Genomic DNA, 18639 nt, shown 5'->3' with positions numbered 1-18639 from the left:
GGTGAAATGGACCAAGGACTGTGACCAAGCGTTTGCCATGTTGAAGACCCGCATGTGCTCTTCACCTGTCTTGCAGAGTCCGGATTTCACCCAACGGTTCCTGGTCCAGGTAGACGCCTCTGCTGTCGGGCTCGGGGCTGTGCTGGCGCAAGGAGAGCCTGGTGAGGAAAGACCGGTGTTGTACCTGAGTCGGAAGATGCTGCCACGGGAGACCAGGTATTCGACTATAGAGAAGGAGTGCCTGGCCATGAAATGGGCCCTGGACAGCCTGCGCTATTATCTGCTCGGGAGGGAGTTTGACTTAGACACAGATCATCGGGCCCTGACTTGGATCCAATCAATGAAGGACCGGAATGCTAGGGTGACACGGTGGTACCTGGCACTCCAACCTTTTAGGTTCAACATAAGACACAAAGCAGGAAAGCAGAACGTTATGGCAGACTACCTTTCCCGATTGCCGATCCTCGCCAATCTGGAAGAGGAGGAGGGAAATGTGACAGAGGGCTCTGTCACGGAGAACGGCAGCTTTCCCTCATAACGTCCCTTACCCACTGTGGTATGTTAGCCGCGGCAGTGAGTGCACGCACTGTTAGCGGTCTATCATGCCTGTTGCTCAAACACGCACACACGCACCATCTCACACAATATAATACCCACTATCATGTTTCCCCTACGAATAATCAGACAATAAGTATTTAAACAAGCTATACTTTATTGAGCGTTTGAGTGTTAAGTTGTGTTGTCTTGTGGTACTTAGCGTATCGTTGTAGCCGGGCAGCCGCCGGTATGTTTTGCTCTGTTAGTTACGTGCGTCCACTTCCTGGGTATGGGTGCTGCTCCGGGACAAACCAGACTGGAGGCACAGTGACTGTTTTAACGACATTGTCCCGCGAAAGTGGCAATTAGGATGAGCTCATGGGGAAGGGGGAAATAACGAGTGTGATAAGCCAGGTTAAAGCATATGTCAAATGTGAAGATGTGAACTGTATTTATTTATACTGCATTTGCTAGGAAAAATACTTTTCATGTTGTGTGATTGCTATTTGAAATAATATGTGTGTTTTTATCCTGTAATGTAAATGTGATGAATTATGTAACACCCCTGTATGTTTTAGTTGGGACAATGGGGGCAGGGTTACGGGGTTAAAAGCAGGCAGGGTAGGCCTGATGAGTTAGAGTATACAGAGACCTAAGCGAAGTAGGTTGATGTGATTGACTGAGAGCGTATTGCAAGTTTGTAACATAGTTACTATATTTTTTTGTTTATTTGTCAAGTGGATAATTCTCACCCTATTGGTGGCACTGTTTTTTGCACGGCTAAAAATAAAAAAACCTTTGCACTTAAAGTGCTATCGTGGTTGAGCCATCAATTCATTGGACCCAGAAGGAGCCCTCTACGACAGCATGTCATCTCATGTCTCATGTATAGTGCACAACACATTATGATAGTTATCACACTATGGATGCATGACAGAAAAAATCATTAAACGAAAGACTAAGCACACTTCAGCAAGAGACATACCTACCTCTGCCTCAGGACAGTTGCAACAGAGGCAGAGGAGGAGGCTACATGGAACCTTAAAGGGGTCTCCAGTGCGGTAACCAACTTCTGCCACACCCAAGCCACAGCCCCTACAAACTACTGTACCCCAGGCGTGGCAAACTGCAACCTGCACAGAATACGCAGGAAGGAGTGGGGAAATTCAGGGAAGCATAACCAACCCTGCTACACAATACTACTAGTTTTCGAGGATAAAGACAAGGGAGGCTGACATAACCTACCTTTACGGCGACCAAAGTCAAGAGATTGGAGCTGCGTTTCTTGTGTGCCGTGTACACATCGAGTAGCGTTCGCCCCCTGCTGTTCAAATAGGCTATACAAATTATTATTCTGCCAGGATCACATGGTTTTAAGGATCCCATGGTGAGAATTATTTCTTAGAGGTAGACATTTGAATTGCATTGAGCTCAATGAGAATGAAACCAGCTAATAGGCTAACTGAAATAAAACCATGCCAATCTCTTTATATGGTGATGTGGGGCTATTTTAATTCCAAAGGCAAAGGAGACTTTATCAGGGTGCATAGTTTCCTGGATCAATGAAATAACTGGCATTTAAAAAATAAAACAAATACAAATCGGCTAGCCTCTATGGGAATGTTAATTCATAGGGTTAACATAGGCGTTCCAATACATGACACATGTATTTTAAGGATAAAATGTATTTATTTACAATACATTATTCATTCACAAAGAAAATTGATGTCCTTAAAGGTAGACTATTTCCTCATTTTTTTTTATTTAAGGCATTAAGATCAATTTCCAAAAGATGATTTTATATTGTCAACTTTAGCATGTGTTCCAATACTTTTAGAGGGGACTGTATCTGATGGTTATGGATCTCATCGCTCTGCTGCTGATCCCTTCCCTAAGGCCATTGATTAAAAAAAAAAAAAAAAAAAGCTCTTTACAGTTTAAAATGCCTGCTGAACAAATGTTTGGGCACCCCAGAGCAAAATCTGAAATTTGTTGATTTTTTTCAAAGAGAAAATAAATACTGGTAAATACATCCTTCACAGCAAAGATACATCATATGATAAAATACAGTAATTAGGTACACAAATGCATCATTCCCATTTAAAGTTTCAGAACAAAACAACACATTGTTAATAAGCCTTATTGAACTCGTGCTATATTTCAAACAGTAGCCTAAAATGGGGCTTAAAGCAGAATAAAAAGCTGTGCCTGAAGAAAATCAAAACTTTGTACATTTATGATATGTTATACATTATTATCTAAACAGCTGCAACGGCCTAAAATGGGGCATAGAAGCAAAGAAAACTGCTGTGACCCACACTGTGCCTGACCACTTTAAGCCTTGCGCAACATTACATCCAATGTAATGGTCTTCAAAAATGTGAAATCGGGAAACCTGAGAGCTACTAGACTGGAGAATTATTTGATTGGCATTTACAGCAACATGATGAAGGGTAGTTTTAGCAACATTCAGAAGTTCACTTTGGTGGAGTTTGATCTGCGGGAGAGAGAAGGAGAGAGAGGGAGACAGTGAGTGAATGAGAGAGAGCGAGAGAGCGATGTCTCTCTTATCATTCAACAACAGTACAAATGATGTAATTAACAATGGGAATTACACAACAGCAGTTTTGGAAAATGCACTCTCAACGAACACAGAAATATGAGCTTGAAATTTTGTACCAGCATTTAACAGCATGTGCACTGGTCCATTGAAGGTGTTGCCAGAGAGACTAGGGGCCACAGCAACTCCACCTGTGTGAGCCGTAATGGAGGACGAGCCTGAGGCTGGCTGGACTGGGCTAGAGGAGCCAGAGAGACTAGGGGCCACAGCAACTCCACCTGTGTGAGCCGTAATGGAGGACGAGCCTGAGTCTGGCTGGACTGGGCTAGAGGAGCCAGAGGGCATCTCCTCTGTGCTGGTAGTGGACACTAAGGCAGAGAGGCACAACATCAGCAACACACAAGAGAGAGGAAGGACATAACCACACTAATACACACTACACACCCAGCACTAGCTCCACACTACACACCCAGCACTAGCTCCACACTACCTTCCACAGGGATATTAGCAACAACATACAGCAAAAGAGAGGAAGGACCTAAACAGACTAATATATGCAAAGCAGGCCACTACACCAGGACCTGCAATCTATCACTTCATCACCGAGACCCCAAACACATCCAGTAGCAAGGCAGACACATCATCCTTTAATACATCTTAATAGTTACGTTTGATTGTTGCAATGATTATTTTGATAGCAAATTAAATCTCCCAATTATTACAATGGAATTATTACAGTGGAAATCTGAATGGCCGTATGGGAATGAGAAGTAAGGCAGGCTTGAGGGTTAGTAGCCAGCCACTGCACCAGACCTTGCTATCCATCACTTCATCACTGAGATCAAACATATCCAGAACATCACACACCTATATTGTTATTGTGATACATGTATGATACAATCTTATGGTGGAACGGTAGAAGCCAGTCCAAGTCTACTCTGCCCTCAAAATTTGAGCTTGGGACAGGCGGTATTAAGTCACTCCATTGAGAAGTCTCGACGGTTTTTGATTAATGTTCACATGAAACGTGCCGCATCAGAGATGTTTCTGATATGAATGTTCACATGAAACGTGCCGCATCAGGATGTTTCTGGTATGAACGTTCACATAAAATGAGCCATATCAACCATGGAACACAGACAGACTGCAACGCCACATCAGCAGTCTGATGACAGCAGCAATAAAGTGCCCTGAATAACCCCCACCAGACAGCTGGGCAGACTCCAAGAAGCTACCGCCAGAGATGGGAGTAAGTCACACATATGCAAGTCTCAAGTAAGTCTCAAGTCTTAACCTTCAAGTCTCAAGCAAGTCCCAAGTCGTTTTTGTGAGGGTCGAGTCAAGTCAAGTCAAGTCATAGCTTAGGTCGAGTCAAGTCAAGTCAAGTCATAGCTTAGGTCAAGCAAGTCACAAGTCAAGTCATATGATAAGCTGGAAGTAAACCGTCTTAAAACTTGAAGAGACGGCAGCCTAAGTTTTATGTAGCCCTCCTTTGCACAAAAGGGCTAACAAATAGAAGAAGGGGATATAAGGCTAAAGAATAATTATAAATGCTCACTAGGACCAGCAGGATCAGAATTACTAGGAACGACTACAGGGCCTGGTGTACCAAATTACCAGACAGAGTGTGTGTATGTGTGTTTAGCTCATGTTTTCATTGCATAATATTCCATTAATAAATACCATATGGAAATGAAATGGAGACACTTCTATTTTAGGCTATATACTACAATTTACTCTTGAAAGTGGCCCATTTATCATTTATGTCATACTGTACATCTCTCATATACATATACTTATACCAAAGATACTTAAATACTTTTTCAACCGTCTCTGCTTATACATACATTTACAGTAATAGGGTTTGTGCATGTTGTTTGGCTGTTATACTTTATGATTTAACAAAAATAAAAGCAGATAGCGCTAACAAACTAACAGCTACATTGATGTGGTAGACCAGGGATGGGCAATTTTCATGACTAAGAGGGCCACAATTTTTTATCATCACCATCAGAGGGCCAAATGTGGCTGCACACTTTCGCACATCAGACATGAGAGAAGCTACAAAATAATTCTGAATAAGAATTAAAGGGACACTTCACCGATTAGCATTAAGCTTTGTATCTTTAGAAAACCAGTCATGTTTTTGAATAGTCATGCATCATTCCCTCAGTTTGCCTTGAGATGGGAGAAATAGCCTACGGATTTCAATGTTGGACTTCCTGCTTTCAATGATGTAAAAATCATGATTTTACATCATTGAAAGCAGGAAGTCCTATTCATGGGTTTCATTGAAATCCGTATTTCTCCCATCTCAAGGCAAACTGAGAGAATGATGCACGACCATTCAAAAACATGACCGGTTTTCTAAAGATACAAAGCTTAATGCTAATCGGTGAAGTGTCTCTTTAAATGTATATAACATACAGTATATACAGTACATTTCATTTCTGTCATGCTCAAATGCATTTTAATAGGCCTATACATTCCCTAACGACAAATACATACTAAACACCACATTTTCTCACTGTTGTCTTTGACATTGTATTAAATTTAGAGGGGAAAAAATCAGACAAAATATAACACAGCTTAATACATCCAATACAAAGCCATCGATATCTCAAAGTTGCGACACTACCGTTGACTCCCGTGAACAAACAATGGCGGCACATCCGGGAACTATTCCATTGAGAATGAATGAATATAATACGACTTTTCTACATGACTTATAGTCGTGTGCATAATAATGCATTTTCATTGAGTAATGTATATGTATGTGGAAATGCAGTTTATAGTAATTTTCATCGAGTATTCACCGTAAATATTAATGCGATCGCTGCTATCAATCCCGTAGTAAACCAGGGACCGAGGGAACTACTGAGCCTACCCACTAACCACGTGACCGCTCTAATCTGGCTTTAACATGGAAGTCAACGGCTGTCGCAACTTTGAGATATCGATGGCTTTGATCCAATACTATGGGACCCTGGAGGTGTCATTGCAAGATATATATATATTTTTTTATCATGTCCACAAAACATGCTCGCATCTTTGTGCATCTGGTGTGCTCATTTTACAAAATGATGTGCACGTTTTACTTAATGATGCTCATTGTACTAAATTGTGAACACGTTTTCCTAAGCTGAGAGCATTGTTTACTAAATCGTGCACACATATAACTAAATGATGTGCTCATTTCACAAAAAAGGAGAGCACAATTTAGTGAAATGAGCGTCCTATTTAGTAAAACTTGCACACATGTAATTACATGTGTGTTAGTATTGTGAGCACAATAGCCTATAGTAAAATGTGACCACATTTACTAAATTGACAGCACAATTTAGTCAAATAAATGCAAAATTTTGTAAAATCAGTACACAATATACTAAATTATGCACACACTGTAGTAAAATGTTGTAAAATGAATGCACAATTATACTAAAATGAGTGCATTCCCCAAATACAAAAAATATCTTGCAATGACATCACCTCCTGGGCTCCGTGCAATAATTTACAGCTACAGAATATGATCAATCTGAAGAGTAGCCTAATATAAAAGACTGAAATGTACAAAGACACTTTTTTAAAAACTGAAAATTAGGCCCTATGTTCCCACAGCCCCATGTTCCCACAGTTCTATGTTCTCAAGACTTTTCTAATGTCAAAGGTATACGGGTTAGGGTTAGGTTTTAGGGACGTACAGTAAGTGACTACCAAATTGGGAGAAATGGGGATAAAATCTGAGGCAAAATGATGATAAAACCCTTGGAAACCATGGAACATAAGGTCTGTGGGAACATAAGGCTGGGAACATTGGGCTGTGGGGGCACATGTGGGGACATGGCACCCTCCCAACAAAGACATGAATTACAAAAACAATAACCACAGCAGAGAGAAAAAAAAATGAAAACAACTGGTAGGCTACATTTAAATTTGTGTTTTTTTTAATGCAACCACTTTCAACTAAACTTAATAAATTGTGAACACTACGCAAATTAAGGAGACAGTGTAGATGTAAATGGACTTTATTCCATAGCTTCATAATATTTAGGCTGAATTCATTAAAATAAATATATAAAATAAACTCCCCATTTCACATAGGCCTACCTCCACATGCTGGATTGGTATTCTTTCCCTCAGCTGCGCTTTGAGCTTGATGTGCTACAAAGAAGATACAACTAATGAACATTCTTCATCTGGGTTGATCGAAGATACCTCCCTGAAATGACTTTTTGCATGTTGGGATGCCTGAGTTAAGCCTACTTTTAGAGTACACTGCGCGCAGTTTGGTAGCTGTGTCGTTACATCCAATAAACCGCATAATGTCCTCAGTTTTGTTAACTGCGTCGTCCTCATAAGCTTTCAGCAACAAATCAGCGAGATCACTTTCATCTTCGGCATCCTCGACTTTACGCTTGGTGATACCTGGTGCCTTGCCTAACTTGCCTTCTTCCACAAATTTAACTCGGAAGCGTTTTAAATCTTTCTTATCTAAATCCTCAAGATGTTCAACTAAAACAAATTTTGTTGTCTTCTCCATGCCAAATTCCGAGCGTGCTTTTCTTGCTCGAAGACCTTCCGAACAGTAACCTACGTCACACTTCCTTATAATTTCTGCAACATAAGTTTACATTCATGTGTCAACGGACATTGGGCCATTATGGGTATGAGTGGTTGAAAACGCAAGTGAAGTGAGCCATCCTATGGTTATGCTGTGTAATTGCCTACTGATAACAAATAGACCTCTGAAGTTCGCCTACAAAAAAGCTGCCATCTTTGAAATTCGGTAGGGCCTATCTGGCGATTTTTCCTATGCAAATTACATGGGGATTTTGAATTATCGCACCTGTTAAATTCTCGCGGGGACGATAGAGTCTTAAGTGTATAATGCATGTGTAATGTAAATGCGGTATACCTGCTGCGAGTAACTGAGCAACTTCCTGACGGGGGACATTTCCCTGGGGGTGAAGGAGTTCTTTCAATGCTGGGAAGGTGTCAACAATTTCACTTTCTCCCAACATAGAAATAAACTTTTTGCAGTGGTCGTCATTCTTGCTCATCAGTTTGTCCAACAGTTCTATAATTGTCCTCTCGCCGTTTTGAGACATGCTGTGAAGAGAGTTGTACTCCCGTCGAGTAATGAGATTTTTACCCTGAACATGTTGCAAAATAAAACTGGCCTCAGTGGAAAGAATATCTATCAAAGTTGTTTTTTTTGCACGAATGAAATCCATGGCAATTAGGCAGTGAAGGTTCTGAGGAAGGAGAATACATTTGATTAGGCTATTGTTACACAATTGAAGAAGCAATATTCTAACAAATATCATACCTAGAACCCCCTATACTAATCCCTCTCCTCTTATCAATAGCCAACCTATTTGAAACCCTAAATATTCCTCCCGGACACCTCCCCCCAATCACAACACATCAATACTGATTGACACATTCTATGACACAGTAGGGAGAGGGGAGACACAAACACTCTTGCGCGCATACTGTAGGCTACACGAGCGCGCATAGACCGGGAAAACAGGAGACACAGGGGAACGGACGGAACAGTCCAACAAGGAGGTTAATAGCCTCGGCACTATACTGACAAGTTAGCTCTCATTTTCCAAGCGCAATAATGCGCAAAATTATTACATTGTTCTAACCAACGTCACCATAGGCTACTACAAGTATTTTACAGCCACATGAGTGAAAAGTATTAATTTCAGTGCAAAGGGCTCACATACATCACCATTCAATGATAGCACAAAACTGAAAACCAGTTAGTGCAACATAGCTTCATATTCAATGCATTTACTGTATGCTCCCACTCCATTTTTAAGAATGTATAGACCAGGGATGGGCAACTGGCGGCCCGCGGGCCACATGCGGCCCGCCTCCTCTCTCAGTGCGGCCCGCGGATGATCATTTTTACTGTGATTAAAAATGTGTGTTTTTTTTTTACTGCACCGTCATTGTCACTGTTCGCCGATAGCGCCTCCTATGCAAAACATCTCGGGCCCTCGGATCTTTACCATCGCTGAGAAAAAACAGTGCACACATGGAAGAAAAGTCGAAAACTCATTTAGAAAACCGTAGGCTACCTTTCAGTCAAAATCGGGAGCAGTGTCTGTTCATAGAATGGTAAGGCAAACCCATGTCAAGTTTTGCTAGAAACTATATCAGCCATGAAAGATTTAAACTTAAGTCGCCACTACACTACAACACTTGCGAAAAGTTATCAAGTAGCCTGCCCCACACACACGGAGCTTCTCGGCCGCTGTCGTAGCTCGTAGCCGACCTCAAATCAAAAGTAGGCCTATGCTAGCCTACACGATAAACCATATTACCATGCGGAACAGCGGCATTCTGCAACCGTGACTGATCACTCTATGAGAGTGATATCCACACAACCCCGCTAGCTTTAAGAAACACTACCGTGTGTGTGTGTGTGTGTGTGTGTGTGTGTGTGTGTGTGTGTGTGTGTGTGTGTGTGTGTGTGTGTGTGTGTGTGTGTGTGTGTGTGTGTGTGTGTGTGTGTGTGTGTGTGTGAGTGTGTGTGTGAGTGTGTGTGTGAGTGTGTGTGTGAGTGTGTGTGAGAGAGTGAGAGAGTGAGAGTGACTGAGTGACTGAGTGTGCGACAAACAGGTTGGATCGGTGTCGGAGCGTAGTGAAAAGACAGAGTGACTGAACTGGTCAATCAACATTGTTGCCAGTGCTCTAAAGTCTGTTCTGTCTGTAGTTTCCTTTGCGCGGAAATGGCCAGATTTCGAAATTAACACGGAACACCACTCCTGTCGAACCGAACTTGTTTTCCGACCTTAATTCTGTTTGTGTACAGTATTCAGATGTGCGCACATACCTCTGCTCCGTAGGGAGACCGCTGGAACTCTCACCGGCTGCCTCTCCTCACGGGTCGAGTGCGAATGGCAGAATCACGTTGGTGGCAGAAAACTGTTGACTACTATGGCTCCTTATTGAACAAGTGTTCAGGGTTCGATTAGGCAGAGAGGACACGTGCAACATGCAAACAAGTAAGATATCTGCACTGTAACAAATCGCTTTGAATTAAACTCACACTTTTGAAGGCCAATAACGAGAGGAAGAGTTAAACACTGCCTACCTGTATGGCGACCGGACCGGATGAACAGAGAAATAAGTTGCAGAACAACTTTAATTTAGTAATGCAGCCTACAATGGTGTAGAGTTCGCCCCCTGTTGTTCAAATATTAGAAATTATTATTCGGCTAGAATCATGCAATCTACAAACTCTTGTCAAAATGTCATTGTTCAAAACCTTCACTTCTGGACTCCTATCATATATATATATATATGTGTGTGTGTGTGTGTGTGTGTATATGTGTGTGTGTGTGTGTGTGTGTGTGTGTGTGTGTGTGTATGTGTGTGTGTGTGTGTGTGTGTGTGTGTGTGTGTGTGTAGCCACCGCAGTGCTGCCACAGGAGGGGTCAGTGTGTGTGTGTCTGTGTTTATGTGTGTGTGTGTGTGTGTGTGTGTGTGTATGTATGTGTGTGTTGGTGTGTGTGTGTGTGTGTGTGTGAGGGTCTGTGTGTCTGTGTTTATGTATACTGTATGTGCGTGTGTGTGTGTGTGTGTGTGTATTTTTATTTATTTTATGTATTTTATTTACTTTATTATTTATTTATTACCCTCTTCCTCCTCACTCTCTCTCACACACACACACACACTCCTGACTGCCCACACTGGTCACCCCCCGCCCCCCCCCCCCCCCTGCCCCCTACACACACACAGTCTGCCCCTTACCAGCTTCTTATTAGCCACATAGGCCTACATACAACACACTGCCCCCTCCTCTGAACCATCAGTATGCCACTGCCCCACACACACAAACACTGCACCCCCCCCCCCCAGCACACACACACACACTGCCCCTACCAGCTTCTTATGCCACATACATACAACACACTGCCCCCCCCCCCCACAAATGAACACTTCCCCTACACATATACGCTGCCCCTTAACCCTCCAACCCCACATACATACAGTACACCACTATTACCCCGCCCCCCCCTTTTTTACCCACTACCACTCCACCCAAGACAGAAAACTGTTGACTACTATGGCTCCTTATTGAACAAGTGTTCAGGGTTCGATTAGGCAGAGAGGACACGTGCAACATGCAAACAAGTAAGATATCTGCACTGTAACATCACTTTGAATTAAACTCACACTTTTGAAGGCCAATAACGAGAGGAAGAGTTAAACACTGCCTACCTGTATGGCGACCGGACCGGATGAACAGAGAAATAAGTTGCAGAACAACTTTAATTTAGTAATGCAGCCTACAATGGTGTAGAGTTCGCCCCCTGTTGTTCAAATATTATAAATTATTATTCGGCTAGAATTCCCCTTTTTTACCCACTACCACTCCACCCAAGACAGAAAACTGTTGACTACTATGGCTCCTTATTGAACATCACACATGCCTGCCCTTAGGATTCCCTTGCCCTCACATACTCACACACACACACACACACACACTTACAGGCTCCCTCTATAGCACGACCCCAGGCAGTTGGGTTGGCCCCTTGAGCCGTGGATCTGCCCAAGGTTTCCTCCTGAACAAGGGAGTTTTTCCTTGCCCCTGTTGCTCCTGGGTGTCCCTTGGTGCTCCCCAACCCCTCTTTGTTTAGTATCTTTTATTTTTCTTTCTAATTTATTTCTGGACACTTGAGCACAATGAATCTCATTACTTATAAATTATTTTTTATGAGTACATGACAATAAACTCGAACCTTAACCCTTGAACCTTATCAGACTGAGCTGTTACAAATTTGATGATGTTATTAAACTCAACAAGTGGCCATGTCTGTCACAGGACTAGACTGCCAAACAGCAGGCTATAAGGTGTGTGCATATCTCTCTTTCTCTCTCTCTCTGCAAATCTTTTTAATTACTTTGTATGAGAGTGGAGCATAATAGTAAGGGATTAAAAGCTAAACATCAGCTCGTATCCATCAAAGCAATCAGGCTACTGGAGAAGCTGAGTTATGAATTCAACAGCACCGAATAGTTATTTGATGGGTTTTGAATGCCACATTGTATACATATTTTTTTCATTCTTATATTGTTTAACTGTTTAATATGTCTGCTATTTATTATTTTTGCTCTTCCCTGGCTGTTGTAACAAGTAGCCTACATTTCCCCAGTGTGCGATCAAATAAAATCTACTCCTATCTTATCATTATTGTCTATTTTCATGCAATCTCTCATTAGATTAGTCAATGATAAAACAAAACTGCCTTGAACAGTGGGCTATAACATATCCACAGAGAACCCAAAACAGACCCAAAGAACCCAAATCACAAATCAGCAGCACAAAACTAGATTAGGTTAGAGTGTGGAATATGTGCTGACGAACCACTGACTAGTCTGGCATACTGTAGCTGCTCAATGCAAATCAAACCAGCTAATAGGCTAACTGAAATAAAACCATGGCAATCTCAAGGTGTGGTGAAGGGTATGTGATGATGAGGGGTTATTTTAATTCCAAAGGCCAAGGAGACTTTATCAGGGTGCATTACCTTTGGCATGTTAAAACAGCACACTTTGAATTTTGCTACCCCAGAGTTAACTTGCAATGTAACTGCCATATGGTATTTAAATTCAATTAACAATAGGATCTCCTTATATGGGCAAAGATGGCAGCCTTGGTTCCTTTTTGTAGGCGAAGTTTAGCAGTCTATAAACTCCACCAGGTGGAGTAGAGCTGCAGAGTGTGTGTGTGTGTGTGTGTGTGTGTGTGTGTGTGTGTGTGTGTGTGTGTGTGTGTGCACTCCCCAAGTAACATATGATGTTCCCAAACAAGCAGGCCTACTGTAGTGTGTAAGCCCACTGTGTAGTGTGTAGGCCTGGCCTGCTGTGTGTGTGCTTGTAGTGTCTACAGGGATGAAGTCTGTTTGATGTGGTATGTGTGTGTGTGTGTGTGTGTGTGTGTGTGTGTGTGTGTGTGTGTGTGTGTGTGTGTGTGTAGTACCCTTCCCTCGTCTGTTAAGCCTGCTGCTATCTGTGATTGAGTAGATCTATAAAGGGATCTGTGATTGGGCAGATCTATAAAGGGATCTGTGATTGAGTACTGTACTGTAGATCTCTAAAGGGATCTGTGATTGAGTAGATCTCTAAAGGGATCTGTGATTGAGTAGATCTATGAAGGGATCTGTGATTGAGTAGATCTCTAAAGGGATATGTGATTGAGTAGATCTACAAAGGGATCTGTGATTGAATAGATCTATGAAGGGATACAGCCTCCTATCTGTGATTGAGGAGGTCTCTAAAGGGATAAAGCCTCGGAAATCAAGAGCTCATTGCTCAGGCAGATCATTCTGGATTCTGGCCATCTGGATATCTGACATGACAAGAGAATGTGTTTGCAGACCTTCTGAAATTATTCAGTAAGAGGAATGCACAATTCAGTAATATGGTTATGGTTATGGTTATGGTTATTTAGCAGACGCCTTTGTCCAAAGCGACATACAAATAAATAACAATACAAATTAAATAACAGTGAACAATTACAAAATAGGGGGAGTAGCAATATTATAAATAAAACAATCATTTAAGCACTAATCTAATGAGAAATAAAACAATGAAATGAGAATAGCAATCAAATAAGTCACTCAGTTAATTATATAATAACAATAACTATAGCATGGTATGGCTAAATTTAAGGACAATAGCAGAATAAATGTCAAATTCTAACAATGGACAAATTATAACAAAACAATACTATTATACAAACCATAACACATAACAAACGCTCAAAAGACTAAGTGCATATTAAACAAATATGCCTTAAGACCCCTCTTAAAAGATCCAAAACTGTTGCTGGAACGGAGAGCACTGGGCAACTCATTCCACCAACACGGAACCACTGAAGAATAGGATCTACAGTTTGACCTAGCATGTATGGTTTGTCGACATAACAGACGCTCCTCAGAAGATCGCAATGGGCGGTTGGGAATGTACATCTTGTAATATACTATGTAATATACCAGCTAACAATTTGTATCAGCATACAATTCAGGAATACACTAACTAACAATTCAGTAATGTATCAGGCCATCAGCATACAATTTCAGTAATTCAGCATACAATTCAGTAATGTATCAGGCCATCAGCATACAATTTCAGTAATTCAGCATACAATTTCAGTAATTCAACATGCAATTCAGTAAACATAGGTTTAATGTAACCACTGATCATGCCTCTTGGAAATACTCAATATGCTGATCGGTCCGATGTACAGTAAAGCCCATTCTCATCTGTGGTTGATTTAGCATGTCTCTTCCATCTGTGGTTGATTTAGCATGTCTGTAATATTAAGTTACCTCCCATTTGTGATTGATTTAGCATGTCTGTAGTAATAAGTTCCCTCCCATCTGTGGTTGATTTAGCATGTCTGTAGTATGAAACCCATTCTATACAGTCTACACTGGGTCTCAGGCTGTGTTTCCATGTGCCCCCATACAGGTTCCCGGACCAGACAATGTCAAGCTGCTATAAACAGGGCAAATCATGAAGGAACCAAAGCTGTGTTTGATGTACAGAGTAATCTACACTCCAGACCACCAGGTGGCAGCACTGTGGCAACCAAGTATTATGCAATCACCACTTACTGACACTGTCCAAATCATTATTCCACCAAAGATGTATTTGTTTATTGTTTTGAATAATTACAACAAAAAGCACAATAACAATCACTTGGGGTAAAGTAAAAGTAAAAGTAAAAGAATATCTAGAATGAAAAAAAAATATATATTTTTAATTAGTTCATTTCAATACCAAAGATATTTCAGGGCATGCATTGTGATATGATAACACACAAATGAAAACAGACACTGAATCATGGAAAATGGAAAACCTTTTGGTTATTGACCAGCTATGTTGCTGTAAACTTACTGATCCAACATTTATGATCTGAAACAGAGGCATTGACAGATTTAGACCTGCATCAGGTTTGGACTTCATACATGTGAGACCTGAGTCATGTTAGACCTCCATCATGATTAGACTTGATTCATAAAAGACCAGTCTTCCCTGAGAAAAGGCGTGATGCAAAATGAATAATAGATGTACTGCTCTCTCTCACACACACACACACACACACACACACAGCTGATTGGCTGCTCAGCTGCCAGTGTGTTCTTCTCTGCTGGCGTTGACACGCACACACACACACACACAGGGTGAGAGGGGCGCCCTCTGCAGGTGGTCACAGGTGCAGCGCTCCATAAAGGTGGGGGTCCAGTTCCTCCAGCAGGCACACACACACCCACACACACACACACACACACACACAGGGTGAGAGGGGCGCCCCCTGCAGGTGGTCACAGGTGCAGCGCTCCATAAAGGTGGGGGTCCAGTTCCTCCAGCAGGTCCAGCATGATGCTGCATGCTGTATCTCCCTTCCTGTGCACCATGTCCACCAGGCAGCTCACCTGGTCCTGCAGCACCTGGTTCCCCTGCAGGACCTCTTCAGCCTCCCTGCTGCTCAGCACAGGAGGCCTGTGGGCCTGGAGTTGGTCCAGCATGCTCCTCAGGACACCGCTGGACACTCCACTGATGAGGCCGGGCCGCACCTGGAACAGCCGCTCTGATCACAGGAGAGAGAGTGTGTCAGACCACCTGTGGAACCATCTGTGTGTGTGTGTGTGTGTGTGTGTGTGTGTGTGTGTGTGTGTGTGTGTGTGTTCAAGATTCAAGATACTTTATTGCCAATTATGTAAAAAACATAGGAATTTGTTTCAGCAATTACAGTGTGTTTTCAAGTAACATATCCGCAGCTAGACGAAGACAGTGATGACACAACAGACAGTGTGTGTCTGTCTGTCTGTCTGTCTGTCTGTCTGTCTGTCTGTCTGTCTGTCTGTCTGTCTGTGTGTGTGTGTGTGTGTGTACCTGTGTTTGTCCCCTGGCTGCTGCCCTGTCCTGGGTTCCTGCTGGGCTGGCAGTAGTCGCGTCTGCGGATCTTGACTGTCCAGATGGGCTCTGTGTGCTGAGAGCTGATGACCTCCATATCAAACTCCTCCTCTGGCTGCTCCATGCACACTTCAAAAAACTTACTAGTGGAAGGCGGCCACAGGTTCAGGTTCTTCTTAGGTTGGATTTCCGAAGGACAAGATGGACACAATGTCCTCACACAAAAGGTGTCCTTCAGCCAAAGCGAGCCCACAGCGCCGGGTTTGTCAATCCACACCCCCCTCTTCTCCACCTCCTTCTTGTGGATGGCCCGGATGTGAGCTGGGTCATTTGGCACCAGGTAGGTGTGGAGTTCCAGGGGAGTGATGCAGGTGCAGAAGAGCAGCAGCTCACAGTGGACTTTGGGAAAAAGCAGATCCCTCAGGTAATACACCACCCCAAACAGAGAGAAGGAGGGGTGGACAAACCTGGCATGGTGTCTGGTCAGCTCACACACCTCCACACACACTCCACTCTCTCGCCCATGCAGGACCCTCACAGCATCACACACAGATGCCTCTGAACCCCCCAAACAGAGGAAATGTGGCAAATGGATCTCCTCCAGCTCTCCTGACATGAGTTTGATGTTCATCAGAGGACCAGCAGGTCCGAGCTGCATATGGGCCAGCTCTCCAGCAAAGACATGCCAATCAGTGAAGTGGTACTGCAGAGTGACTGGACCAGCACACGTCCAGCGCAGACCAGACTCTGGGCACTCATAGCTCCCTGCAGGAGAGCTCAGGCTGTAGGTGGAGACGCTCTCCTCTGTGGAGACTTCAGGCTTCACCAGGACCCAGTGGCTGGAGTCTGGAACTTGAGCACAGGATTCACAGCTCCTCTGTTGGGCATCCTTGTGGTGATCCTCCCTTTAACACAAACGCACACACACACACACACACAGACACACACACACACGCACACAGGCACACACACACACACACATACACAAATAGTTTGAACACAGGAAAAGCTGCACATTGACACATTTTTCCCTCAAAACACTGGTCAGGTCTAGCCTGGTCCTACCACACTCTCGTACATTCATAATGTACAGAGAGTCTGGGTCTGCGGTATATTCACGGGTTTTCACAAGACAAAAATGTGCAGGTCCAATCAGTGAACAGAGCTTAGAACACAGCTTAGAACAATGACGTTGAGGTTGTGCGCTAGTTTGAGCATGTCACGTCTCGACCAAACGTTAGCGATTGGTTATGGCAGATCTGAGTGGCTCTGGGCAGATCCAATAGTTTTAAATATCGACAGAGTATCTGCATTCAAGGAAGCTCACGCTTGGCAATGGAAAGTGGCCAGACTCTCTGTGCATTGTGAATGTACGAGACGTGAGTATGGCAGCACCAGGCTACTGTAGGTCAGGTCATGGTGTTCAGAAGGAATTGTGATCCTTCATCAGTGGATGATAGTAAAGGCTACATTCACCAGACGCTCCTACTGTATTTCATCTCTGACACTACACATACAGTATAGTTAAGAACAAAATGATTCATACCCCTGGCAAATAGATTAAATGTCGATCTTCTCTTGGCCAATACATTTGTTCTGACTGAAAATGACACTGCCACATGGCTAAAGATTGTAAGACAATGTGGTAGAAACATGGAAACAAAAAAAGAAGTGCTTTCATCTGGACCTGTCTCTGAGGTGCAGCTCTGCAGCATCTGAGTGGGAGCTGCTAGCAGAGGCTGCTGCTGCTGCTGGACTCTCCTTTAGGAAGGTACTACCATTCACCCTAGAAGACAAATGATTACCGATATGATAACAGTCATATTAGTTTCACCAGTCTGAACACTATAAAACAAACACACACACACACAGTCTCCTACTCCACATACAAACACACACATCAACTCAGAGTTGAGTATGATGGTCCTCTTGGTAGTGCTGCCGCGATTAATCGACATAATCGAACTAATCGATTATGAAAATTAGTCGATGCCATTTTTTTTAGTCGACTAATCGTTTTGCTATTGACCCCCTATTTATTTTTGGTCTCCCGTCTCTAACGGCTGTAATGTTATTACATCTGTTATTAACTCTACAAAAGTAGGCTGATATTGATATGAGCATATCTATATCTATGGCTATATGTCATGTTTTGGCCCTTCAGTTGAGTTAAAAATACACAACAAAATAACGAAAACTTGTTTTTTTAAAAAAAAAAAAAATAGTCGTTTAGATTAGTCGACTAATCGAAAAATTTGTCGAAAGATTAATCGTTCGAAAATTAGTCGTTAGTGGCAGCACTACCTCTTGGGTGTGTGTGTATGTGGGGTGGGGGTCGTATATAAAGTATAAGTATATATACAGTACTTTTTTGATCCCGTGAGGGAGATTCGGTCTCTGTGTTTATCCCAATTCTTGAATTAGTGAACACACACAGCATGCAGTGAACACTAAGCAATGAGCTGCATGCCCAACAGTGGCACTCAGGGAGCAGTGAGGGGTTAGGTCGGTGCCTTGCTCAAGGGCACTTCAGCCGTGGACTGGTCGGGGGTTGAACCAGCAACCCTCCAGTTACAAGCTCGAAGCCCTAACCAGTA

General features: G+C 42.8%; 1 protein-coding gene and 1 long non-coding RNA gene across 2 annotated transcripts; both read right to left on the bottom strand.

Moving 5' to 3' along the window:
- Positions 1–2046: 2046 nt before the first annotated feature.
- Positions 2047–17844, bottom strand: LOC134070019 (NACHT, LRR and PYD domains-containing protein 1b allele 5-like). The gene is made up of 4 exons (XM_062526205.1): positions 17730–17844; positions 16022–16947; positions 3217–3465; positions 2047–3034 (listed from the first exon to the last, which is right to left on the bottom strand). The coding sequence occupies exons 2-4, from the start codon at positions 16698–16700 to the stop codon at positions 3015–3017; spliced, it is 948 nt and encodes a 315-aa protein (XP_062382189.1). The 5' UTR covers positions 16701–16947; positions 17730–17844; the 3' UTR covers positions 2047–3014.
- LOC134070021 (uncharacterized) lies at positions 9068–10221 on the bottom strand. Its single transcript, XR_009936876.1, has 3 exons — positions 10209–10221; positions 9948–10058; positions 9068–9125 (listed from the first exon to the last, which is right to left on the bottom strand). It is a non-coding gene; the product is annotated as an uncharacterized LOC134070021 (long non-coding RNA).
- Positions 17845–18639: the final 795 nt, after the last annotated feature.

The sequence above is a fragment of the Sardina pilchardus genome, chromosome 22 (genome assembly GCF_963854185.1).
Source record: "Sardina pilchardus chromosome 22, fSarPil1.1, whole genome shotgun sequence".
NCBI classification, from domain to species: Eukaryota; Metazoa; Chordata; class Actinopteri; order Clupeiformes; family Clupeidae; genus Sardina; species Sardina pilchardus.
The sequence above is the reverse complement of the archived record's forward strand: the minus strand, read 5'-3'. Positions and strand labels throughout refer to the sequence as shown.

What these genes read in the sequence shown, in the direction of transcription:
- LOC134070019 (XM_062526205.1), bottom strand. Translation starts at nt 16,700, where the DNA reads ATGCAGCTCGGACCTGCTGGTCCTCTGATGAACATCAAACTCATGTCA. An exon ending in CAGCCAGGGGACAAACACAG is followed by an intron (nt 3,466 to 16,021) that starts GTACACACACAC and finishes TCTCTGCCTTAG; the next exon opens with TGTCCACTACCAGCACAGAG. An exon ending in GCACATGCTGTTAAATGCTG is followed by an intron (nt 3,035 to 3,216) that starts GTACAAAATTTC and finishes TCTCTCCCGCAG; the next exon opens with ATCAAACTCCACCAAAGTGA.